Source organism: Pongo pygmaeus, chromosome 4, assembly GCF_028885625.2.
Source record: "Pongo pygmaeus isolate AG05252 chromosome 4, NHGRI_mPonPyg2-v2.0_pri, whole genome shotgun sequence".
NCBI classification, from domain to species: domain Eukaryota; kingdom Metazoa; phylum Chordata; class Mammalia; order Primates; family Hominidae; genus Pongo; species Pongo pygmaeus.
In genome coordinates, this window is record NC_072377.2 from 166,324,061 (window position 1) to 166,351,291 (window position 27,231).

The 27,231-nt window shown below is 36.6% G+C and overlaps 1 protein-coding gene across 3 annotated transcripts in view; it reads right to left on the minus strand.

The window, feature by feature from the left end:
- Positions 1-27,231, minus strand: part of GABRB2 (gamma-aminobutyric acid type A receptor subunit beta2) — a 259,173-nt gene that overhangs the window by 109,974 nt on the left and 121,968 nt on the right. For all 3 annotated transcript variants that reach the window (XM_054489138.2, XM_054489135.2, XM_054489137.2), the window contains exon 6: positions 12,020-12,102. In XM_054489138.2, the coding sequence (XP_054345113.1) occupies positions 12,020-12,102 (83 nt within the window). The remainder of the gene's footprint in view (positions 1-12,019; positions 12,103-27,231) is intronic.

A 27,231-nucleotide genomic window follows, 5' to 3' on the forward strand; every position in this document is an offset into this window, starting at 1 on the left:
TACGGAGGTGGGTTCTGTCTCATAAAGTAAGGAATTCTACAAATATAGTGTTTGGGTATGGGCCAGGCAAAGAAATGTCCACTGAAAGCATACACTTCAGTAGGTAGCATTTGATGAAGTTATCATGCAAAGAGGAATGTGTTAATCATATGTTAGATAAATAAACAAGGAAACAATATGTACACTGATTAAAGACATGGGTTCTAAAATCAGAATGACCTCAGTTTAAATCCCAGCTTAGCCACTCTGCTTGATACTGGGTCCTGACTTACCACAAACTACACTTTCCAGGCTCACTTTTTTCTATGGTTCTAAACGTGATCCAGACTCTGCCAGTCAGATGTACTTGCAGGGGACTTGAATTCAGGACTGGGTTGAATGGAGAGAGAAGTATGGCACAGAACATCTGTTGTGCTAATGCAGACTACATGAGAAGCACTGTGGTTTCCATCTAGCAGCTAGAGCAGTGACTACTTTATTCAGCAGGTGCTCCCAATATACCAGCAGGACTAGCGGCTGCCTTGGCAATACATGACTGGGCTGTAATTTTGGGAGTCATCTCTAAAAGCACAGCCTCACATCTCTTTCTTTTTTTTTAAGGAATCCAGTCAATAATTCCTTAACCCATATAATCCCCTTCTGTTGAAACTAGCTTTATTGGATTCAATTTTCTTGAATCCAATTGCCTTAGCAATACATGACTGGGCTATAATTTTGGGAGTCATCTCTAAAAGCACAGCCTCACATCACATTCTTTTTTTTTAATGAGTCCAGTCAATAATTCCTTAACCCATATAATCACCTTCTGTTGAAACTAGCTTTATTGGATTCAATTTTCTTCAACTAAACCTTAATCAATACATTCACTTGCTAACATGGGCGGCCTTAAGTAAGTTATACAACTTCTCCAAGACCCCATGTCCTCATCTGTAAAGAGGAAATATATGTAGCTGCCCCATAAGAGGGTTGGATGAGATCTTGTTTGTAAGTACACAGCACAAGATCTGGCACAAAGTAAGCATTAAATACAGGGTAGTTACTACTGATGGTGATGGTGATAATGTAATTTTCATGGAGCTGGCAGCAGTGGAGGTGTGAGCAGGGGTAGATGGTAGATTCTGGAGGCTATCATGAAGAAAGAGGTATTCGATTTGCAAAAACTAGCACGCATTATTGAAAATCTATGGAAAGAAAAACATCTTCAAGCAGTAACACAGGAAGCCAAGTCTAGAATCTGAGAAAAGTCAGTCTGTGTTGCAGTTCAATGGGCTGCAACTATCAAACAAAAACAACAGGAGGTTTCTGGAATTGCTTCAGGGAAGGTTTGTGGGTGTATTTACGCCTCTGGCTTATGATGTTCACATCAGGTTTCACAAAGTGCTCTCCAGCATTCACTAAAAATGCTAAGAAATCCACAAATGTGGCATTTTCACCTAATTAGGATCAAGTATAAAATGAAGCCCAGCCAAGAAGGGAGTTTTTGCAGGATGACGGCATTGTTGGCACCTTTCCTGAGCCTAAAAGTAAACTAAGTAAACACATTTGCACTCCCACCACCCTCCCGCTATGAAATTTGCCCACAGAGAGATTTATAATATGTTGTGAAGACCTAAACTGCCTTTTTTAGATGTAATGGGCAATTTGAAGGCAGGGGGAAAATTAGCATTAGAAACTTAAAAGAAGGTGTCCATCTTCTTCAGAAAGGTAAATAGACACAATGTCGGTTTTTGAGTAGAGCCTTATCAAACACTCAGTGTCCTGAGAGACATAAGAAATCATTTAGGCGTTAAGAAAATGCGTCACTTTTGAGAAGCCATAATGGGAATCAGTATCCTTGTAACTGCTCCTGGCTGTTCTTTGAGTTGAAAGCTGAGCCTTGTGCCAACACATTCCTAAGCTTGACAGCTGTGCTTACCACCTGGTCAAAGGGGTGAGTTGTTCTCAGGCTCTGGGCTCATTTAGTTACAAGTTGGCTTGTTACATGTGAGGGATTGGAAGCCCGTGGATTCAACTTACCCAGGTTTTACATAGAATTTATAACGATTTTTTTCAATGTTACAGGGTAAAAATGTAATAGGGGGTGGTGTCTACTGCTAAAAGACTTCCCCTCAATCTCTGTCTTTTATCTAAAATTCTAGGTTCCAAAAGGTGTCTACTGATTCATGGGAAAGTCTTGACCACTGCCAGGATGATACAGGTAGTCTACCCACACTCTGCCCTCCGGGCCAGCAGTTATTATGGTATACACATGCCCTTCATTAACTATTTCACTTTGCACACTATATCAGAAACAGTCTAATGGTGTCTTGAGGGAAATGAACCCAGAAGGTGGGTTTTCACTTTGAGAGTGGGAGATAGTAATTTGATAACATTATGAATTATGTTTCTTTCTGGTTTTTCCACTTAGAAATAGTAAAATAATAATTTGCAAATACAAAAATAACTATATTTCAATTCTAAATGTACTTGGGGTCCCCTTTACATGAGGAATGCGTAGAATATATCTACCAAGAGATGAATACATTCAGGGCAGGATTTCATTATTCTTATTAATATAATAGTGAAACTTACAACCGATAGTATTTAAGGGTAGAAAATAGTTATTTGCCATAGTGATACCTTATAAAATAGATACCCTGCACTGCTATAAGATCTGTTCAAGGCTTACCTTGTACAATAATTGTAATGCCTCAAGTATTAAATTATATCTGCCTTTAACCCATTAATTTTACATTAGAAAAAATGTTGCCCATGTAACATTTAAGTCGCATCAAATGTCATGAATGTAAACCAAGTCTAAAGAAGTGATACCATAAAACATTCATCCTGGAAGTTTAAGTAGAAAATTTCCTATGGCACAATATCCAATTGTATATTCTCTATGACGTGCAAACTGAGTATTTCAATTATATATTCTCTATGATGTGAAAATTCAACTTCTATGCATTCATCTTATATATTAGTGTATTCAGCAGACTTTTCTGAGATGATGGAAATGTTCTATTTGTCTCTACTGTCCAGTATGGCAGCCACTTGTTACATGTGGCTATTGAGCACATGAAAATATGCCTCCTGTAAATGAGGCATTAAATTTATAGTTTTACTTAAGTTTAATTAATTTACATTTAATTTTACATACCATATAGAATAGAATAGTTATATATATTATATAAAAATTTATGTTTCTGTACACATATATATACATTCATACATATAAAATCATGGTTGTATTTAATGATACAGCCTCAATCATATACAAATTATAACACTTAAAATAGAAACACAATAGAAATAATTTATGCTCTAAAACAGGCAACTGGTTACAGAAATTACGGTTCATTTAAACGTAGATACTAGGGAGGAACTGCAAATTATATTCTAAAGAATATTTCAGAAAATAAGATATATGTGATAACACTGAAATTTTTAAAATGAGGTTAAATATTGCATGTGCAGTTAAACATTAATATGTGTATTTAAAAAAGTGAGTTCCAGTTTATGACAGCATATTTACCTTTCCCGCCCACTCCAATCTCACAGGAATAACTCTAAAAGGAAGGAATAGTAATAAATCCATACTAGCATTACAAAATGGAAAAGTATGCCATCATTCAGCCAAAAATATTGAAAAATGTAGAAAAGTTAGAATGTAAATGAGGTTACATAGATTCAAAAATTAAAAAGAGAAACATCAACCTAAAAAAGGATTTGGATGAAGCAGGGCTAAGGAGAGAGCCAATCTTCCCACTAAAGTCCAGAGCAGTGACTTTCAAGCTGTGGTCCCTGCACCAGCAGTATCTGTATGGCCTGGGAATTTGTTAGAAATGCACATTCTCAGACCTCACCCAGGTCCACTGAGTTAGAAAGCCTGGAGATGGGGCCCCAGCAATGTGGGTTTTAATAAGCCCTCCAGGAGATTCTCCTGCCCATTCACATGTGAGAATCACGTTCCAGAACACTCATTCCCAATGCTGGCTGTTCATTATAGTCACCTGAAGAACTTCTAAAATTGCTAATTTAATAGGCCTGTGGTGTGGCCTGATCATTTGAATTAAAAAAAAATCCCCAGTGATTTTATAATATGCAGCAAGGTTGAGAACGTATGCCCTAGAGAATTGCCAAACTCAGTCAGCAAGTTCAACGTGAGAGCGTGTCCATGGATCTGACAGACTGGTTCTCTTTCTCTCCTACAACTGGCTGTGGTTATTTAACCCAGGATTACAACGTAAGAAAGCCCCTTAACAAAGTGGGGGCTGCCTAGCTCCTAATTTAGATATTGGACTGAAGAGAATCAGGACAGAGTTTCAGATAGCTCTGGGCATTTCTATAAATAGAGGGGAAAAATGAATCCCATTTCCTCCTAGGAGTGAGAGTGAAATAATCTGAAGTGCAGGAGGCCCAGATGAAAGTTGTGGTTATCTGTGAAAGGTCCTAGTACGCTCTCTTAAAGAGGGAGACTGGTGACATGCCCAGGTCTCCTCCTGTACCATCCTCTTCAGCAAAGAGGCTGGCTATGGAAACCATCATGTAAAAGTGCTGAGGAAATGCATATAGGTTTTAAAAACCCATATGAGAGACTTGATCTGGTCAAATTAGTCTTTTATTTACAAACATGAAATGAATTCCAAGATTAGCAGACATCTGAAGAAAATCATCAGCATGAAAAAAGAAAGACCAAGATAAGCCAACATACATCGTCACAAAAAGAAAGAGAAACATAGCAGAAAACATGTAAAATAACTTAAATTTTCATGTTTAAAACCAAAAGGACATTCCATGAGAACAAGTGACTATGGAAAATGAGTAACCACATAATAAGGAAGAGTTCTTAGAAACTGAAAACGTGACTCCCAAAACATTTACCAATAATAATTTCTTTAGAATAAAATAAATATTAGCAATCTGGAAGATAAGAATTGAAAATTTCAGTTCAGATCCATGGCAGATTTATGTAGGAGACCAACAATCTATTTAGTGCAAACCTCAGAGGGAGAAAACAGAGACATTAAAAGAGGACATTAAACAAATATGATTTCTCTTTACTAGGGGAAAGAACACTTTAGATAGAAAGGATTTCCTTGTGTTATTTTTAATATTCAATATTAAGACATATCCTTTATACCCAAGTCGCTAGTTTACTTTCTAATATTGGAAAAATTGAAAAGGCAGAGTCTTCAAGTCCAGATATACGTCAAGGTCAGAAATATCCACAGGAAATGCCAGAGGTTCAACATGCACATCCAAGCACTTGTCTATGGTCATGAGGGACCAACTGTTAAACCAAGACCACATTCCGACAAAGTATCTTCACACAGCAAGGATGGAAAATAAATTTCCCACTTCCACAACACTGGACACAATTCAAGAAAATATCAAAATAGGACAGTGATGCAAATTAAATTTGTATGCAGTGACACCATGGAGCATTTGCAGTGCACTTTGCTTTTTTCCCAATAAATAATTATAACTAAGCTTCACTGTAGTTTTACAGTAGTATTTTTCTAATTTAAAATAACTCAAAGATCACCTAAAATATTTATCAGCTTCATTATGTGACACCTCCACTTTACACCCCCCTTTCACACACATACATGAACAGACACATGCACACATACCTTCTCTGCTGTTGAGCCTTAAGAAGATCAAAATATTCAAGAAGGTTTAGATTATCCAGAAAGACAGAAAAATATTAGGGTTTTAGCCTTTTTCCTCATAGACACAAGTGTGAGATGTATTCCTATGAGGAAAATCTGAGAGAAGAAAGATTGCTAGCTAAACAACAACAGACCATCAGCAGAACACATACGCTGTTCTACTTTAAATTTTAGCAGGGATGTGATTTTCATCTTTTCCTAAATAGCATTGCTCTCAGAGGTATATGCATATGGGATCTGCATCCTAACATAAACCAGGGCCTGCCTAGTTGTCCTTTAACTGAAGTCCTACATATTTTTGCTTGTGCCAAGTAACCCTTAACCTACAGCTACTTAGAGATCATGTAATCCCATCACTTGCTCAGTGAAATAATTCCTTTATTCCCAGCAAATGGTTTCACAGAATACGGCAGCCCATCTGATTTTTCACCAGCTGTAACTGCTATGAACTTTTCTTTTTTTAACTTTCAGCCAAAAATTGCCTTTTGGCATCTTTTACCATTAGTCAATTTTGTCCTTAGGGTACACAGAGTCTACTCTCTTTCCTTAAGAGGAAATTCTGCATTTATTTGAAAATAGTTATCCTGTTCAACCACTGCCATCCTTCCTAGCCTCAGTGTTCCTTCCTCACGGTAAATGTTCCGTCCATCACTCCAGTTCCTTCTACTGGCTTTCCAGACTCCATGGTTTATATATCATTCATATTTTGGTTGTTCTGATTGCTAAATATCCCTCTTAAAATGTAACTCTAACTGAGCATAGTATTCCAGCAGTAATTTCATAATGATAATGATGATGCTATAATGATAACAGCTGCTACTTATGGAAATATCAGTACCAAGCATTGCACAAAGATCTCTATCTTGATTATCTTATTACCTTTAAGGGTCACAATATTGTACAAATGAGAAACTGCAGCTTGAAGAAGCTAAGTGACCTGTTTAGTTAGCTTGAGGAAACCATAATAGACAAGTCTATCTCTATTCAAACAATACCCTCTTAATACTACACCACATTTGCAAAGAGCCCCACCTGCTCACTACTTCCTCTGTTACAGATGTTTTGAGACTACTGTTATACTCTAAGGTGCTATCGATGTTTACCTGGGGGTGGAGAAACACAATGCACTTTTCATTTTTTTAAGTTATTAAAAATACTGCATTTATGTTTATTGAAATATTAGTGAATATATAGCATAACCCAATACAAAATATATTAGCTCCTTGCTATAATAAATTTGGATGTAATACCTCAAATGCTTCAATGTATCAATCTATACTGACCTCTTCGACAAGGATGATTTAGAATAAAATTGTTGAATAAAGAAAATACAGCCTTTATTCCATCAATGACCCAACAACATGTTGTCTTTATATAATATACAAATTGGAATTCAGTAACACAACAGGCACATTTCTATCTTCTGCCTTCCTAAAGCATGGTGCATACTCTAAGAAAAAGAGATGCTTGTACCAAAACACTCTCACACACTCACAAGTACCTTTTGCTATATCAATCAAATAGGCTTTAGATGACCACCAGGGTTGATTGCCTTCCTTGGCCAATTGAAATGTTAATAAAACCTTGAAGGGATTATATTTATAAATGGGCTGTTCTTTCACTTAATCAAAATCCAGATGTCAAAATGTTTTAAAATATCCATCTTTGGATTTTGAAGCTAGCTATTAATTCTTTTCCCTACAAAGTAAAATAAATTAATTTGCACTTTATACTGCTGTAGTCACAGCTGGCTAAAACATTCTATGAGGAAGTAGATAGCACTACAGAAAATGAGACTTAATTGGAATGTCAAAGCAAGGGCCAGAATAAAATCTACGGAGGTTGAGAAGGGTGATGTTGGGCTCTGGGTCTCCTCGGCTAGGTTTACTAATCTCATAATTAGTGCAATCCGTGGCAGTATGGGACTTTTAAAATATAACAACCAAAACTGGGATTATTATAGTTATAATAATTATTAATTGCTGAAGTTGCTATTTATTAGATGTCTACCATGGACCAAAGCAATGTGTTAGATTCTTTGTCTAAAGGACTTCATGTGAGCTTCATAACAATCCCCTGTGTTAGGTGTTTCCATTTTACCCCTGAAGAAAGAGGGTCTACTAAGGGAATGACTTTGCCAGTGTCTCTCAGGTAATCAGTCACCCTGAGAGGCCAGCAACAATTGGTTTCTGATGCTGTCACAAAGGGGAGTGTGTAGGACTTTTTTCTTTTTCTAAATCTTAGAAGGAGATGCCTGACTGGCTGTCTCAGTAAACACTTTGTGTATCCCTGTGAAGGTGCCTGTGAAAGAGCTGCTGATAAAGTTTTATGTCTTCTACTTCTTCGTAGATCCCACTATGGCTGAGATTGACTGAAAAATCCACAATGTTGAAAATGAGAACACTAAGCTTCTTCTCTGAGACACTGACTCTGGCCAGTCCAACTTACTCCGAGATAAGATGAGACAAAAACACATAATGAATGAACAAGAAATGATCCTTTGGAATTTTAGAAATTTCAGCAGCTTATCAATGGGTTTAGTTTAGAGAGTTCCTTCTTCCTTTTCAGACAAGCGGTTCACACGCCCTAAGTGGAAAACCTGGAACCAGAGTGAAGACCAGATAAGGCAGCTTTTCTCCTGAGGGAGGGAGGAGGGGGCATAATGAGGCCATGTAGTTGACATTGGTATCGTGTAGCTGAGCTGGCACAGAATACAGCTGAGTATCCCCCTGACTATTTCCATTTCAAAGATATATAATACTTTCAGCACCTCCTTTTCACTATTTTTTATGTCTGGATGGGACATATTAAGTGGCCTCGCAGTGTAATGAGTTTCAATGTCCTCCTGACAATGTGATTAAAACTTATTTTTTTTTAAAGAGAGAAATCTTTGATTTGTACTAACAGTTCTAAATTATACTTGGCAGCATCAGAGTCCCAAAGCATCGGCACACCTGGGAAGATTCACTATTTCTGTACTAGAACTCATTCCTAAACAGCAAGTACATTCAAAAGAACTTTGTTTATGTAGGCTTGGGCATAACTTTGTTGTTGTTTGGTGCTTTTTGGGTGACATTACCCTAGAAAAATAGGCAGTATTCCAGCGTCCCTTTCCCAACCTGTACTAAAAGTTTCAGAGAGAGATATAAACACAATGCACGCTATGTAGACAAAATATGGTGAGTTGCCTCTGACCACACAGGTAACGGCAACATGTAAGTAAAAGGTGGCTTTAGGAGACAGAAAATGCCTAGGAATGGATATCTCCTTTCAATTTTAGCAGTTAAGTTTCATGGCCTTCATAGTGATAAATATTATCAAGACCCATTTAATTCTGCAAATTTCAAGAATTCTATGAAACATCCCCCATCCCTGTATATTTAAGAAAAGTTATGAAGTCGATGTAGTCCATATTAACCTTCTAGAGCCCTCAGTACTTTATTTCAAGGCTTGCTTTAAACAGCCTCTCTTTAAGATGCTATAGAACTAAGTACTTCATCTTGGCAGCAGTTTTTAGCAATGCAATTTTATATTCATGCATGTATTGACTTAAATTAGACATTGAGTATCCTTAATCCAAAAATCTGAAATATGAAAGGCTCCAAAATCCAAATCAATTTGAGTGCTGGCATGACACTCAAATAAAATGCTCATTGGAGCACTTCAGATTTTGGATTAGGGAGGCTCAACTGCTAAGTATGGTAATATACTACTTACAAATATATTGCAAATATTCTAAAATCTGAAACAATCTGAAGTTCAAAATATTTCTGGTCTAAAGCATGTCAGATTTGTGATACACAATCTATATATCTATCTCTCACACCTTAATAAAGGAGGCCAGGGATATTGCATATTGCTATTCACTATTAGATCTTTAGCGCTTATTACGATACCTGGTAAAAGATTAGTGTTCAATAACAATTTAATGAACAAATACATTCCTGAGTGAATGAATGAATGAACAATTAGCTCAATCCTAATGTTCCCCAACTCCAAGCTGCCAAGAGTCAGGTTATGTTATCCTCTCCTGAACTGACCCAATGTACTGATTGTTGATATGCTGACAAGGTATTAATAATTTAGCAATGCCACAGTTAGGTTAATTTTCATTTGCCAGAGGGAGGGAAAAACAGAGGGAAGGAGGAGGGAGAAGGACAGAGAGAAGGATAAAGACAGAGATGGGGGGGAGATGGGATGGGAAAGATGAGAGAGGAAGACAGATGGGAGAAAGAGAATGAGAATGAATGAATGCCTAGGGTATGATTAAAGTAAAGGAATGAATGAATAAAGCAGAATGAGAAGCATCAATTGGAGAACTAGTAGTTTAAGGAATGGGATCCTAAATTCACATCAATATGTTTAGTTAGTAAACAACCTATTTACAACAATAAAGCCTGGATATCATGTATATTATTAATATAACACCATATCTAATTCTCTGTAGCAATGATTTGCTAACAGTCTAAATATGAATAAGTCCCAATTTTCCATAAGGCCAGGCTATTTCTTGCTTTTTAGACTAAGGGGTTTTAGAATAAGGGTCTGTTAATCTGGTCCCTCCAAAATCAGTGTCTTTTCTAAGTCAGCTATCTTCCAAATCAGCACAGAGCCACTGTACCACTAAGTGGCTGAATGATCTTGAACAAATCACCTTACCTCCTTGATTTTGATTCCCTATAGTTGTAAAGACGGAAATATTAATATCGACCTTATTTAACAAGGTGATTGTGAATTGAAGTGAGATATGTAAAGCCTAAAGAATTATCATGTTAATTTTTAAATATTTGAGTCAAAATTATAATTTAATAACAGAAAACACTTGGGTGTTGCCTGCATCATTAGGCATCCATTCTTTAAAATAAAGAGGCCTTGTTTACTTATCTGAGAGGGTTGTGGAAGGCTCAAATGAAATAATATCCATGAAAGTCCTTCACCTACCTACAACTGTGATTATTTGATATCCCAGAATAACTTTCCCACAAAAAAATGCTCTTTTGCCCTCTCTGACAGCACATATACCAAAACTGGAACAAAACATACTTTCATCACAGAAATTCATGAGTGGTACATAGCAACGTGCTTATTTCAGCATATACTTACATCAACAATGTGAAATTACAAAAGAATTTGAACTTTGTAAAACATTATTATGCTTTCTAAATTGTAGCCATAAATTTAGAAAATGCAACATGCAATGCTATCCTAAAAATATTTACATAAAGTTAATCATTGAAATCCTATGGACTAATTTCATTAACTAGTTCTGTAAGGCAAAAATATAATTTGAAAATAATGATGATTGGAAATACAAGTATGCAATCAGTTTCTTCAAAAATACATGTAATTTAATTACCCCAGAAGCTATCTTTTAAATTGCGCAAAAATATCCACAATGTGTCACAAATGCCATATTTCTGCTCACAGCAATGATTTAGTCATGCTGCTTGCCAGAGCTAGAACTCCTCATAAAGGCTAAGAGTACCCTTACAGCAGTCCAGTTACTCATTATTTAGAATTCTGGATATAAAATTGTCAGCTTCCAATTATTTAGTGGGATAAAGATTTAGTGAGATGAAGTATGGAAACATTGCAAAGAAGTGACAGAGACTCAAAATGTTCTTCTACCTCAAACCACCTCCCCATGTGACCTCCAAAATGGAGATGCGTTATAAAACCACCATTTTAGCCCACCCAATAGGGCAGCTGACTGAATCATCAATGTGGACGCTGAAATCATGGCCTAGGAAAGCAAGCACATTGCAAAACAGGTCAGCACAGTAAACAGAATTCTCACACACACACACACACACACACACACTCACAATCTTGCTCATCAGATGGCCTTCAGCAAAAAATATACTTTAGAGACTGAAAATAGTCCCTTGAAACAACAACAGAAAACATTCTATAAAACCTTACTCTATGAATGTTTTAACTAATCTGAAAGACCACATTTATTTTGCAATTACAAAGATAGAAAGTTTATGAGAGGCAAAGACAGGACAACTTGTGACACTCTGCCACCTCCACCTATTTTCCAAAGTCTGTTGTAACTGTTTGCACCAATTCCATATTTTAAATGCCTGAAATAGCCCTTGGTCTCCTTCCAGGCTGTTAGCATATTCCTTTTATTGCCAGATTATTTCTTCCCTAAATATCTCTCGCGAAGATTTAGGGATGAAACTAAGAGGGTGGCAGCATAACTGAGAAAAGATGCTGTCAATGCTTCCCTCAACCAAATTTAGTTGGGCTAGCAGAACCTTTGCAGGGCCTGTGGTCTGGACATGAGCCAGGACTGGAGGCCTCTGCGTTAAGAACCTTAAAGCAGAGTCCAGTCTAGCTGGATTCTCAGAACGACTTACAGCTCTCAATTTCCAAGGTGCAGTTTTGTTCATCCAGTGGGTACCTCCTTAGGTCCATCATGCAGGCAGCTGTGGTTGTGATTCTAGAAGATAAATAGCAATGATGAGTGTTGTTAGCAGGTCTAAGGCTGAAGCTGGAAATTTAAATCTAAGTATCAAAGAAGAGACTGTGATCTACCCTAAGTACTAATGAAAATGACTGATGCAACTTTGGATAACCATATTCCTTTATGAATCTCACACTGATTCAGAAGATAGAGACTGGACTAAATCTGCATTTCCCAAAGTATGGTCCATTATCAACTTGTATCAAAATAATCTGAGAGGGTTTCTTCAAAAGGCACTTCTCATGCCTCCAGAATGTGTTTGGGAGAGGTGGAGTGGTGCCAAGACTCTATTTTTCAAGCATCACTGCTGACTGAGAATGTGGGCAAAGAATATTCCCATTTCTCTCACATTTATTTTCTTCTCCTTTCCTCAAGATCAGAAACATGCAATCTATCAATCTTAGTTTTGATCCATCATTTTTCACCTTTCTATACATGGTATAGTATTTTGCAGTGCTTTAATATAACACACAATCAGCCATTTATCTATACCCGATTTTGGTATTTTATCTATACCAGATTTCTGTCCTGAGTAATCTGATGTTTTCATGATCCCCTAGACAGTATACTCCTATGGGATGGCACAGTTATTTATTTAGAACACTTAGTACCTTTATTATTTTATCACGAATAAATAAATACATTCCTTCAATTTGTCTTTATATTTCTGTCATGATTTTTTACTAATCTTTCTACTGACGTTCTAGAAGCCAAAAAATATATACATTTAGAGTTTATATGTATATATATATATATATATGAGTTATCAAGGTATGTTTTCTGATTAATGAGGCATCATAGGATCATGAAAGAACACAAGTTTTAAAATATTCCAAATGTAGGTATGAGTTCCATTTTTTAGTAAAAACTCCAACAGAGTACTTGGCACATAGTAGACCCTTTAAAAATTTACATCTGCTGAGGGAAACTGAAAGTAGAAACTAATGTTGAATTTGATCAACTTTAGCTTACTCTAGTGTGAGGGGCACTACACTATGTGTTGGGAACAGAGAAGTAAGATATAGCTCCAGCTTGGGAGAAACGATCTATAGCTAGATATTTTTATTTAAAAAGTCTTGGACAAAATCTAAACCATAACCCAGGTAGACTGAGCCTATGGAATTCCTGAGTCAGGTGTGGGAGTCTCACTCCTCAGGTGCAGAATGGAAACGTGATTAACTTGAAGTAAGTCATTCTTGGCTCTTTAGTTTGATTTCTGTTTCATTAAGGTTTGTGCTCTGTTAGTTCTGTAAGTCTTCTAGAGCTGACGTTTGTCCCAATTCCTTCATTTCTTTCCCCAAGTCCTGTTGGCTCTGCTGCATCGATTCCTTACCATCTCCACTGCCTCCCCTCTGAGTCTACAACCCTGATGCCTTACATCCAAATCACTGCAGGAACTTGGTCTCCCAGCCACTCTATTCACTGCTCCACTAAACATTATCCACACAACCGTCAGATCTTTTAAAAACATAAATTAAATCTTTTCACTCCTCTGCTTAACATTTTCAATGGCTCTTCCAAGATGAGCCAGAGTCCTGGCTATAGCCTGTTGTATCTGGAATACTCTAGTCCTTTCCTTCCTTCCCAGTATCATCTCACTCCATGTCCTCAATCAATATCTTTTGGCCTTCTTACTTGTTCTCTCTGCCTAGAACACGTGTCTCCCTGATCTTTACAGAGCCATCGTTCCTGATCCTTCAGTTAAAAATGACCTTTTCTGAGAGTCCCTTTCCAAGCAGCCCACCCAAAGTGGTTGCCTTAACTAATGCTCCATCTTATCTTTCTGTTTATTTCCTTCAAGCAATCACCAAAATCTGAAATTATTTTGCTTATTCACGGCTTGTCTGTTTTTAGAGACAGGTTCTTGCTTTGTTGTCCAGGCTGGAATGCAGTGGCACAATCTCAGCTCACTGCAGCCTCAACCTCCTGGTCTCAAGCAATCCTCTCACATCCTCCCAGATTGCTGGGATTACAGGCATGAGCCACTGCACTCAGCCTTATTTATGTTTTATAAGAATCTGTCTTCCAATAAAGTTTAAGCTGTTTAAGGGCACAGACTTTGTTCTATTTGCTGTTAAGGAACTCAATAAGTATATGATGGATGAATAAATAAATAAATTTATAAAGATGCCAGGAGTTGGTTTTGCTCATTGTAAGTCTTTCTATTAATATTTGGAAGATTATTTTATTACATTATTTCTCTTTTTTTTAATTTAAAATTAGAATGTGTCTTACGTTGTAGAGGTTCTTTTTATATTTTAACAATAGATACATTTTAATTCATTTAATTAAGATTACATAAATAGTACCAGAGTTTATCTTATCAACTTGATTGTTTATGTTTTCAATGGGATTTACCAAATTCTTATATTCTATAAATTCTATTAAAAGTTACATTCGCATTTTATTGTTCACTCAAGGTTAAAAAATTATAACTTATTTTGGCTCTGTGACACTTGGCTAAATTTCTCACTGGTCTACTGATGTTTTTTGTTTTTTAGTTTGGTTTTACATGTACATTCTGAATTGCCAATAACATACAGAGATCTTTACTATAGAGAACAGGCATTTTCAACAGAAATAAAATTAGGTACATGATGGGCATATTAAACACCAATGCTATTTATGTAAAATGGCAGAAATAATCCTGTCTTGAGAAACTAGAGAAAATTAACCTCATCTGATAGAATGAATACAAAAGATATGAAAGTTACAAGGGCATATATACAATTAAAAAAAGAGAGAGAGCCAAGTATAGAAGGCTTGATTGTGTTGATGGGTGAAGTTTGCAATTGCTACTAGAGATTGTGGCTCACACTTTCTGCTGATACATACATGTTCACGGCAACTAGCATCCATGAACTGGTGCTGGAAACACCAAGAAAAATATGTTGGCTAATGCTACTGCAGGAGCAATGAGTTCTACTCATGTTTTAAAAATAAATTAGAGGAAAGTGTTTTCCTCACAAACACATTCCTATTTAGTCCAGCATTTCACTGTTGTTTTAATGATATAATACACTTCATAAAGCTAAAAGACATTTATAATGTCTTATAGTCAATATTTACAAAGCATTTGTAAGTGTCTTCTATTGGATTAGAACAGAAACTTTGGAGCCAAAATAGTCCATTTGGAGTCCTGATCATATGGTCGATGAGTAACAGACAAGTCATTGTATTCTCTGACACTTAGTTGCCTCATCCTGAAAATTTCAGTGAAAACTTGCCACCCTACTTTGCTGTGCTATAACAAAAGTAGGAATGTTTTTAACTCATAAAATGTTCTGCAACTTTTTTTATAGTTATTACTACCTGCTAATGTGTAGATACTGTGATAACTCATTTTACTAGAAGTTATTTGGCAGTATGAGTACATGTTTATATACATAAAGACATGTAGAATACCCACACACTTACATTATAAGCAAGGCAGAGATATCAAGATGGATATAAATAGCTTCCCAACACATAAATATGCAAAATAAATAATTGCTCCCTACATATATATGGAATTCTATGAAACAAAATATAGATATACAACAAACTTGCATCTTTTCAGGTGTGTTATGAGATCAGGAGCCACATCTGTTCTGTCATACTTATATCTCAAGCCCTTTGATAAGTACCTGGCACATGCCACCAACCCCAAATAAAAAATATTAATTATTATTATAATAATAAAACAAATATAACAATAAATAAAACAAAGGGAGGGATCAATAAACATAAGCATCCCAAAACTAAGGATTTTGATGCAATTATCTATATTTAGTAAGTGCCTTATTTAACTCATGTAAAAACTCTCAAATATATTTGGAAGTTAAAATACAGAAGAAGCTGTCTTGGAATTAATCTATTCCAAAAAGCTCAGGAATAAACATCTAAATCTGTTGTTTGAGACTTTTTGATTTATAACAGAGCTATTTCTACAGGATGAAGTCAACCCAATAAACACAGTTAATGAGCTTTTCATGAACATGTCTTTCTGAGTCATGACAAACACGCTTAATGGACCTTAAATAACTCAACGCCACTACTAGGAGTCTTTGAAGTGAGGCTAGTACACCATTATGCAGGTATCCTGATTAATTTTTAAGACCATTGTGAAACAGCTCTGTCTTCAATCAAAGGAAAGAGTCAATGATGCCTCAAGAATGTGTCTTATTTATCCGTAGTAAATCGTCTATAGTTAAAAGTGGAAATGTGCCTTCTGTGGGGTAAATTCTATTGTATGATGAAGACCACCCTTGGGAAACACTAATATTCTGACTGGACTAAGAGATGTTTGGGTAAATTTTTTACTACTTAGCCATTGGGAAATATTATCCAAAAATGAATTGTATCATAAAATATTAACATAGAGCAAGAAAACAAATACATAGCACAGCCTAAACAGTCACTCAAGGCACCTATAAAATCAAGAAATGCAACAAGTAAGCCAGGATTTTGTACCAAAGCCATACTAAATATTTTATAGTGTCACTACCTGAGATTTATTGATGCTAACATAGTATTCCAAGTTTGGGTTTTTTGTTTGTTTGTTTTTGTTTTTTGTTTTGAGATGGAGTTTTGCTCTTTTGCTCAGGCTGGAATAAAGTGGCGCTATCTCGGCTCACTGCAACCTCCACCACCCCAGGTTCAAGCAATTCTCCTGCCTCAGCCTCCCTAGTAGCTGGGATTATAGGCAACTGCCACCACGCCCAGCTAATTTTTGTATTTTTAGTAGAGACGGGGTTTTGCTATGTTGGCCAGCCTGGTCTCAAACTCCTGACCTCAGGTGATCCACTCACCCCAGCCTCCCAAAGTGCTAGGATTACAGGCATGATCCACTGCACCTGGCCCCAAGTTTGTTTTTGTTTTGTTTTGTTTTGTTTTGTTTTGAGACAGGGTCTCACTCTGTCATCCAGGCTGGAGGGCAGTGGCATGATCTCAGCTCACTGCAACCTCCACTCCCCAGGTTCAAGCAATCCTCCTGCCTGAGCCTTGTAAGTAGCTGGAACTACAGGTGTGCACCACCACACTTGGCTAACTTTTTAAATTTTTTGTAGAGACAAGGTCTCACTATATTGTCCAGGCAGGTCTTGAATTCCTGTGCTCAAGCAATCCTCTCATCTCGGCCTCCCTAAGTGTTGAGATTGCAGAGATGAGCCACCATGCCCAGCCAGCATTCCAAGTTTGGATATGACATCTGGATCCAAGTTTGATAATGACCAAAGATAGCCATTAATCAATAACAAATGACTTTGCCAGCCAATACGAAAACCTCAGAATCATAATCAAGGTGACATAACTTGGGCCTTTCAGTAGACTCCTTAAGAGGGGCTTCAGGACTAGAATATATGTTCAAACATGTGACTAAACATGTGAGAATCTTGTTAGGATTTTAACCACAAATTATAAGAAAGTGACTTTGAACTTCTACCTTGTTTGATTTCTTTATATAAGCAACCATCCAATTATTCCACGAGAAAAAAAAAATTTTCAACATCTTTGTATGTTTAAAAAAATTAGATGCCTTGGCTGAGGCAGGAGAATGGCGTGAACCCGGGAGGCGGAGCTTGCTGTGAGCCGAGATCGCGCCGCTGCACTCCAGCCTGGGCGGCAGAGCGAGACTCCGTCACAAAAAAAAAAAAAAAAAAAAAAAAAAATTAGATGCCTTAACACTAACTATATTCAAAAAATATTGTTGTAATACACAGCATGCTTTTACTTTGCTCAAAATGTGCATTTACATAAAAGCACAATTTATTCTAATTACAAAGAATAAAGAAATTCTCCAGCATTAGTGGGCATCAGTTACTAGAGAAAAATTAACATGTTAAAAAGGCCAATTATAAAAAATATATTGATATATATTTTTGCAAACTACAAAGCAAACTAATATAAAAACTTTAGCTAGTGGGGGGAAAGATCTAATTGCTGAATTTAAGCATTAGAGTATGAACTAGACTTCCGAAAATTCTAAAGAGCTCACCTGAGTCTTTTCCTCCAACGTTACTTTAAAAAATTCTTACTTTCAAATTATCCAAGAAGACTTGATGTTATTCTGTGTCTCACAACCATTTTAGTTAGAAAATGGAATTAATATCTTACTTATATTTCCCTTATAATATGCTCTTATGTTTTGTAGAACAGGTAAAACATTGGTTGTAGGAGTTAGGTGACTTTCACTTTGGCACTCTCACTAATAACTAACATATTAATTGATCACTTACTATGTTCACGACACTATCTAGTGTCACTGACATATATCATCTCATTTAATGTGAGTTAAGTCCTATTGTTATTCCCATTTTATATATGAGAAAATTGAGGCACAGAAAAGTAGAGTGATTTTCCCCAAGAGTCACACAGTGAGTGGTAGAGCTGGAATATGAATTTTGGATGTTTGACTCCAGAGACCACATTTTTAACTAGAATGTGGTAGCTAACTTCCTAGTTGACCTTGGTAAAGTCATTTAGCTTCTCTGGAGGATTGATCAATTTCTTATATACCAAATGAGCTTAGAAATTCTATAATCCCATGAAAATACATTACATGTTCTGTGACCTTGTATATTTTGTAATTTTGTTTTACCCACACATTCAAATGCTGTATTTCACAGCTGTTCATTCTGTTTTAGTCAATTATGTAGATTAGCCCACCCCAGACAAGCAAATACAGGCCTCTCCCCAAGGAGTCCCGCTTAATATTTTTCCCTGATTGAAGGTCTCCCTCAGCATTCCTCGCCATTCTATCCTCTTGATTTACCTCCACAGAGGCCTTCTGCTCAGATTAAAATCTCCAAGACTCATGCATAATTGTTTTTAAAAGCTCTTTAAAAGTCCTCATAGTCACATGCACTACTACGCTCAACTTTGTAATCACCAAAAAAAGTAAGATTGCTAGCAATCATGTTCCCATTTGATAAATCATGCATTTCAGATTAGAGCTATTTGTACTCTTCTGCAGCTGTTTGGCCTTCTGTGACTCTTTCATTTTCTGGAATCTTATCCTCTGCAAAGAAACTGTGACCATTAAAGGGCTACACAGGTTTCTGCCACAAATTCAGGCACGATTATGAAGACATTCCCTTAAATAGCATGCTGTGGAATCAAAGCAGCACTATGCAACAAAAATCTCATTTTTGTGAGCATATAAATACTACTCAATTGAAAATATTAATAGATATAGATATATCAGCCTCAGCCATTATTCTTCTTCTGTTGTTAGTTCTTTGATGACCAACCTTTCTCGTATTACATTCCTGGCGGTCTCATCTATAGGTACTTTGTTTATCTCAGAGGTGAGAATATACTATCTTCTAAGTTATGTCTTAGAGGAAGACTGCATCCCTGAAAAAGAGTAATCATTCTCTTTTTTAAATTGTAACCACTGAAATCTGGACTCCTATCTCCCACCATATACAAAAATTAACTCAAAATGAATTAAGTAGTTAACCATAAGACCCAAAACTATAAAACTCCCAGAAGTAAACGTAAGAAAAACTCTTCTTGACCCTTGATCTAGGCAAATAATTTATGACTAAGACTTCAAAAGCAAATGCAACATAAACAAAAATAGACAAACGGGACGTAATTAAACCAAAGGGCTTCTGCACAGCAAAAGAAATAACCAACAACAGACAACCTATAGAATGGGAGAAAATGTTTGCAAACTAGGCATCTGACAACGACTAATATCCAGAATCTACAAGGAACTCAAACAATGGAACAAGAAAAAAAAACATCATTAAAAAGTGGGCAAAAGATATTAACAGAGATTTCTGGCCAAGTGCTATGGCTCACACCTATAATCCCAGCACTTTGGGATGCCGAGGAGGGAAGATTGCTTGAGCCCATGAGTTCGAGACCAGCAGGGGAAGCATGGCAAAATCCTGTCTCTACAAAAAATACAGAAATTAGCTGGGCATGGTGGCATATGCCTGTGGTCCCAGCTACTCGGAAGGCTGAGATGGGAGGATCACCTGAGCCTTGGAGGTCAAGGCTGCAGTGAGCCTTGGTTGAGACATTGCACTCCAGCCTGGGTGACAGAGTGAGACCCTGTGTCAAAAACAAACAAACAAACAAACTAATTAACTAACAAAAAAGATATTTCTCAAAATAAGCCATACAAGTGGTCCACAAACATATGAAAAAATGTTCAACATCACTAATCATCAGAGAAATGCATGTTAAACCCATAATAAGATACCATCTCACCCCCGTCAGAATGGCTATTATGAAAAAGTAAAAAATAGCAGATGTTGGCAAGGATACAGTGAAAAGGGAACACTTATACACTGTTGGTGGGAATGAAAATTAGTATAACCTTTATGAAAAACAGTATGGAGATTCCTCAAAGAACTGTAAATAGAGCTACCAACCAACCAAGCAATCCAACTACTGGGTATCTAACCAAAGGAAAATAAACCACTACACCAAAAGGATAACTGCTCTTATACGTTTATCTCAGCACTATTCACAATAGCAAAGTCATGGAATCAACCTACGTGTCCATCAACAAATGACTGGATAAGGAAAATGTGGTATATATACACTGTAGAATGCTATGCATTAATGAAAAAGAATGAAATCTTGTCTTTGCAGCAACACAGATGGGGCTGGAGGCCATTATCCTGAGTGAAATAATTCAGAAACAGAAAGGTAAATACGGCATGTTCCTCACTTGTAAGTGGGAGCTAAACAATGTGTACACATGTACCTACAAAGGAAAGCAACACACACTGGGGACTGCAAAAGGCAGGGAGATAGGAGGGCAGTGATGGTTGGCAAATTACCTACAAAGTTGTGTTCACTATTTGGGTAATGGGTACCCTAGAAGCCCAGGCCTCACCATTATGCAATATATCCACATAACAAACCTGACCATGTAACCTCTGAATCTATAAAAATAAAAATAAATAAAAATTTAAAATGATCATGATAAGAAATATAGTTGAACCAGAGTCTCTTACAGACTAGAAAGCCACTCTCTATTTCAAAAGTGATTAATTTTTTTCTCAATGTAAAACAAATGCCTCAGCATGCCAGATACTTTTTATTGCATTCATTAAAATATCTCTCTAATATTTTATTTTGATTTGTGACACATCAGAGTCATACCATTTCAGAACAAGTTTATCAGTTTTGTCCCAGTCTTTTAATTATTTTAAGAAATGCAAAAAAAATTTGGCTTGAAGATGTTTATGTACAACTAGCCAGTGACAGACCAAGTGACAGCCTCAGCTGGGTCTCTTTTCACTTATTCCAAATATTATTTTTCACCCTTGCAAATATTATTTTAAAATGAGAGCTACACATGTTGGGTGTCTTCCCTTCCTTTGCAGTTCCACAATCTACCTTTAACCACCAAGTTGTGTGTCCCTAAAGAGTAGACAGTTTGGACTTCCGAAACAGGCTCCCTGGGCTTCAGGGCAGATGTGGCCAGCGGGGAGCAGAGCAGGAGTCTGAGATTGGAGGAGAGGGGGACCAGGGAAATTGTCTCCCTCTGCAAAATGTGTGGCCAGGTTGCCCTGTCTTGCTTCTGTAAGACCTGTGGCCAGATTCCCTTGTCTGTTCCCTCCTTTTACCCTTCAGAAATGGAAGGCTGCAGAGCTGGTGGCAACCTGGGGATTCTATCTCTGGGAGGGAGGGAGTGCTGCTCTTCTTTTTGTAAATAGTCTTTTCATTGCACTCTCCTCAAATTACCCCTTTTCAGTGTGCCATCTGCTGCCTGTCAGGTCTCTGACTGATAGAATACATTGTAGAAGTGTATTTAAAATCTGAGGTTCTTCTAGCTAGGCTGTCCATCAAAAAATTAGAACTCTTCCATTCCTGGGTCCTTTGTGTTGGGATTTTGGGGTTAAGGGAATGAAGGTTCCTACCACCTTAAATGAACTTCCCCCTTTCTGTCATTTTGATGTCAGCTCATCATAACCCACCTAAGGAGCCTTCTCCCACCACCCAACTAAAGCAGCTCTTCTTCCCTCACCATTGGCCACTGCCTCATCCCCAGTTTTATTTTCTTCATGATATTTGTCACCATCTGAAACTATTCTGTGTGTGAATTTGCTTAATTGCTATTTTCTAGGCCCTTTAGTGCATTCAGCTCTGTGTAGTGTTGGGTTTTCCAGAGGCAGACCCTGAAGGACATTTATTAAGGACCACCACCTGTGAAAGAAAGGAAGCTGTGGGGTTGAACAAAGACGGCAAACTGTGCTGCATGATGCAAGCTCCATGGAGCCTCAGCAACCCAGCAGGGGAGATCTGGCAGGAGTGTTGCCATTAGAGCGACCCTCAGATAACTGATATGGCCTTTATATCCTGTCTTTCTCACCGCCACATGTTTACACACCTTCCTGGGACATGCAGCATCAGTGGACGGAGGAAAAAATATGTGCAATTAATTTTTTTCTCTCTCTCATGGTAGGGCACTTGCTGAAATTTCGTTCAGTGGGCAACATATTCTGTGGCTGACTCAATCTCTAACATGCTCCCACACATATTTTCACTGCAGTACATGGTTGCAACTGCATGGAAAATATGTGTGAGAGCTTGTTAGAGGGTCCTTTGGTGTCGGCTTCAGGAGAACCCAACATCAGACAGACCCTTCAATCCACTATGGGGCCCAGAAAATAGCAATTAAGCAAATACATCCACAGGATATTTTCAGATGGTGACAAATGTCATGAAGAAAATAAAATGAGTCGGTTACCAATGGTCAGGGAGGAAAGGCTGCTTTAACTGGGTGGTGGAGAAGGCTTCTTAGGTGAGCTATGATGAGCTGAAATTTTCTATAACATAAAATAAATATTTTCTTTTACATAAAATAAGCAGTAAATATGTGGAAAAATGCTTAACAGCATTAGAAACCACAAATATGTATTAGAAATACAAATTAAGCCATGACGATTATTGCTTATCTAACCAGCAAAAATTAAAGGAATTATAATATCTGGTACTACAAATTCTGCAGGGAAATAGATCCTCTTGCACATACTGGCAGGAGGACTGTAAATTGGCACAAACTTTCTGGAGGGTAATTAGACAATATTTATCAAAATCCACCAAATGTGCAAATATGTGTTCCTAAAAATTCCACTCTAATAAATTAATGTGAATTTATACAAAACTATATGCCAGGATGTTAAACACAACTTTATTTATAGTTGGGCAAAAAATCTCAGAAACATTCTAGGTAAGTACTATATAGGTATATATGTATATATAGCTAATATACAAGTAGATTTAAATGAATTTTGATTCATTCCATATACATACTATATAGATGTAAGTGTATATATAGCTAATATATAAGAATGTTTAAACGAATTTTAATCCAGTCACATGATATAATAAAAAACACTTTAAGAAGAGTGAGGACATAGGAAAGTTTTATTAATAAGTGAAAGTTAAAAGAGCATACAGGAAATCAAGTTGTATAGTATGATTTCACATTTATTTAAAAAGGTTTATTAAGTGTACAAATGACTGAAATTATACTAAAATAAGCAGTGGAAATATGGTTGATTTTTGTTTTCTTATATTTTCTATAGTTTCACTGTTTCTATGGTGAATATGCATTTTTCCCTCTAAAAAATGTTATTAAGAGAATTTTCCCTAAGTTTGCACTAAGGGTATTCCTTGTCAATAACTTACTCTATTTGCATTAGCTTATGTTCTCTACATGAGATATGGAATATGCATGGGATACTAACATTCCACGGGTTGTAAATGATCAGCATAACTATATCAAATTTAGGTGCTTCCATAAACTGCATGTGGCATTTAAATGTTGGTGGAAATATCATCATTTAATTACAGGTTTTCAAAGTAGAAAAGATGATAAAATGATGTCTATACAAATATCTTTCTAATGATTGAATTCCATCCATAAGAGCTCTATAATTATTGTTCTAATGAATCTCTTCAGTGCTTTGGAACTCATTCTCTCTGAAAGGAAACTATTCCATCTTTGAAAAGCTATGATTACCAGGAAGTTTTTCTGTATTTAACAGTTTCAATTCCGTTCTTTAATTGTAAATTATTTATTCATGTACTTGCAGGTTGTTTTTTTGTGTGTGTGTCTGAGGGGTGTTTCTCTTTTGCTTAGTGATGCATTCTAGTTTTTGATATTTTGTTGTGATAAAAGTTATCAATCATTTACATTGTTATTTCTTAAACTGTTTTGTGTTGGGAAAAATTCCCTCTTCATCCTGAGAGAAGATAAAGATTTCGAGATAGGCATACCTCCTTTTATTGTACTTTGCTTTATTGCACCTTGCAGACATTGTGTTCTTTACAAATTGAAGTTTTGTGGTAACCATGTGTCAAGCAAGTCTATTTGTTCCCATTTTCTTCCAAATCATGTGCTCACTTCCTGTCTCTGTGTCAAATTTTGGTAATTCTCATAATATTTCAAACTTTTCAATTTTTATTATGTCTGTCACAGTCATCTGTGATCAGTGATTTTTGACATTACTATTGTAATTGTTCTGGGGAGCCACGAAGCATGTCCATATAAGACAGTCAACTTAATAGAATGTTTGTTTTATGACCAGCCATACCCATCTCTCTCTCTCCTCAGGCCTTCCTATTCCCTGAGACACAACAATATTGAAATTAGGTCAATTAATAATTCTACAATGGCCTCTAGGTGTTCTAGTGAAAGAAAGGTTTCCATATGTCTCACGTTAAAGTAAAAGCTAGAAATGATTACGTTTAGTAAGAAAGGCATGTGATAGCCAAAACAGGCTGAAAACTAGGCCTCTTGTGCCACATAGCCATGTTATGAATGCAAAACTAAAGTTCCTGAAGGAAATTTAAAGTTCTATGCTAGTGAACACATGAATGATAAGAAAGCAAAACAACATTATCGCTGACGTGGAGAAAGTTTTAGTGATCTGGATGGAAGATCAAATCATCCACAACATTCCCTTAAGCTGAAGCCTAATCCAGAGAAAAGCTCTAAATCTCTTTAATTCCATGAAGGCTATGAGAGGTGAGGAAGCTGCAGAAGGCAAGTTGGAAGCTAGCAGAGGTTGGTTCATGAAGTTTAAGGAAGGAAGGCATCTCCATAACATAAAAGTGCAAGGTGAAGTTCAAGTGCTGATGGAGAAAAGCTGTAGAAAATTATCCAGAAGATGTAGCTAAGGTAATCGATGAAGGTGGCTGCTCCACACAACAAAGTTTAAATGTAGACAAAACAGCCTTCCATTGGAAGAAGATGCTATCTAGGACTTTCATAGCTAGAGAGGAGAAGTCAATTCCTTGATTCAAAGCTTGAAAGGACAGGCTGACCTTCTTGTTAAGGGCTGGTGACTCTTGTTAATGCAGGTGGTGACTTTAAGTTGAATGTAGGGCTCACTGACCATTCCCAAAATCATAAGGCCCTTAAAAGTTAAGCTAAATCTGCTTTGCCTGTGCTCTGTAAATGGAAAGACAAAGCCAGGATAATAGCACATCTGTTTACAGCATGATTTACTAACTATTTTAAGCCTACTGTTGAGACCTACTGCTCAGAAAACATAGGTTCCTTTCAAAATGTTACTCTTCATTGACAATGCACCTGGTTACCCACAAGCTCTTATGGAGATATACAAGGAAATTAATATTTTTAGGCCTGCTACCATGACATCCATCCTGCTGTCTATGGATCAAGGAGTAATTTTGACTTCCAAGTCTCATTATTTAAGAAATACATTTCATAAGGTTATTGCTGTCATGTATAGTGATTCCTTTGATGGATCTGGGCAAAGTAAATTGAAAACCTGGAAAGAATTCACCATTCTTGATGCCATTAAGACCAATAATGATTCATGGGAGGAGTTCAAAATACCAACATTAATAAGAGTTTAGAATAAGCTGATTCTACTCTCACTGATGACTTTAAGGAGTTTATGACTACAGTTGAGGAAGTCACTACAGATATAGTAGAAACAGTAAGAGAGCTAGAATTAGAAGTGGATCTTGAAGATGTGACTGAATTTATGCAATCTTATGATGATACTTTAATGATTGAGAATTTTCTTCTTATGGATAGACAAAGAAAGTGACTTCTTGAGATAAAACCTATTCCAGGTGAAAATGCTATGAATATCATTGAAATAACAATGAAGAACTTACAATATTACATGAACTTAGTTGATAAAACAGCAGCATGGTTTGAAGGATTGACTCCAATTTTGAAAGTTCTATGGGTAAAATGCTATCAAGCAGCAAAGCATGCCACAGAGAAATCTTTTGAGAAATGAAGACTCAATAAATATGACAAACTTCATTGTTGTCTTATTTTAATAAATTGTTCCAGACACCCCAAATCAGCAATCACCACCCTGATCATTCAGCAGCCATAAACATCAAGGCAAGCCTCCCCCCCTCCAAAAAGATTATGACTTACTGAAGTCTCAGATGATCATTAGTACATTTTTTAGCAATTAAGTATTTTAAATAAGGAATGTACATTATTTTTATTAAATATAATGTTACTGCACACAATACACTACAGTATAGTGTAAGCATAAGTTTTTGTGCGTTGGGAAACAAAAAGTTGTGATTCACTTTATTGTGATATTTGCTTTATCGCAATGGTCTAGAAAAAAAACCTGCAATATCTCTGAGGTATGCCTCATATTTCTATCTGTCTTATGGTCTCAATATTTATAGTTAATTATTAAATCTATCAGAAGTTAATATTGACATATGGTGTGCATGAGGACATAGCTTACATTTTTCATAGAAATAATGGGGTACCATCTTTCTCCTAGCAAATTGTCTTTTGTTTTTTCAAATATAATATGTGATGAGGATGTGAATAAACTGACTTTCTCATAATTGCTTGTAGAATATAAATTGGCTCAATCTTTATAAAGGGCAACTTGGATATCAAGGATCTCTCACATGTTGACCCAGTACTATTACTTACAGGATTTTATCCAGTGGAAGCAATTAGAAAAGATAAAGAAGCGTACACAAGGATCTGCATCACTACATGACTCATAACAGTGAGAAGTGGGAGCACAGTGTTTGGTAAAGGAACGTAAGTTTGTCAGGCACACAGGCACCGAGGGCGAGAATGGGATTATAGAAATCAAGCAGTGCTGGACTTCGGTCTTGATTTTACCT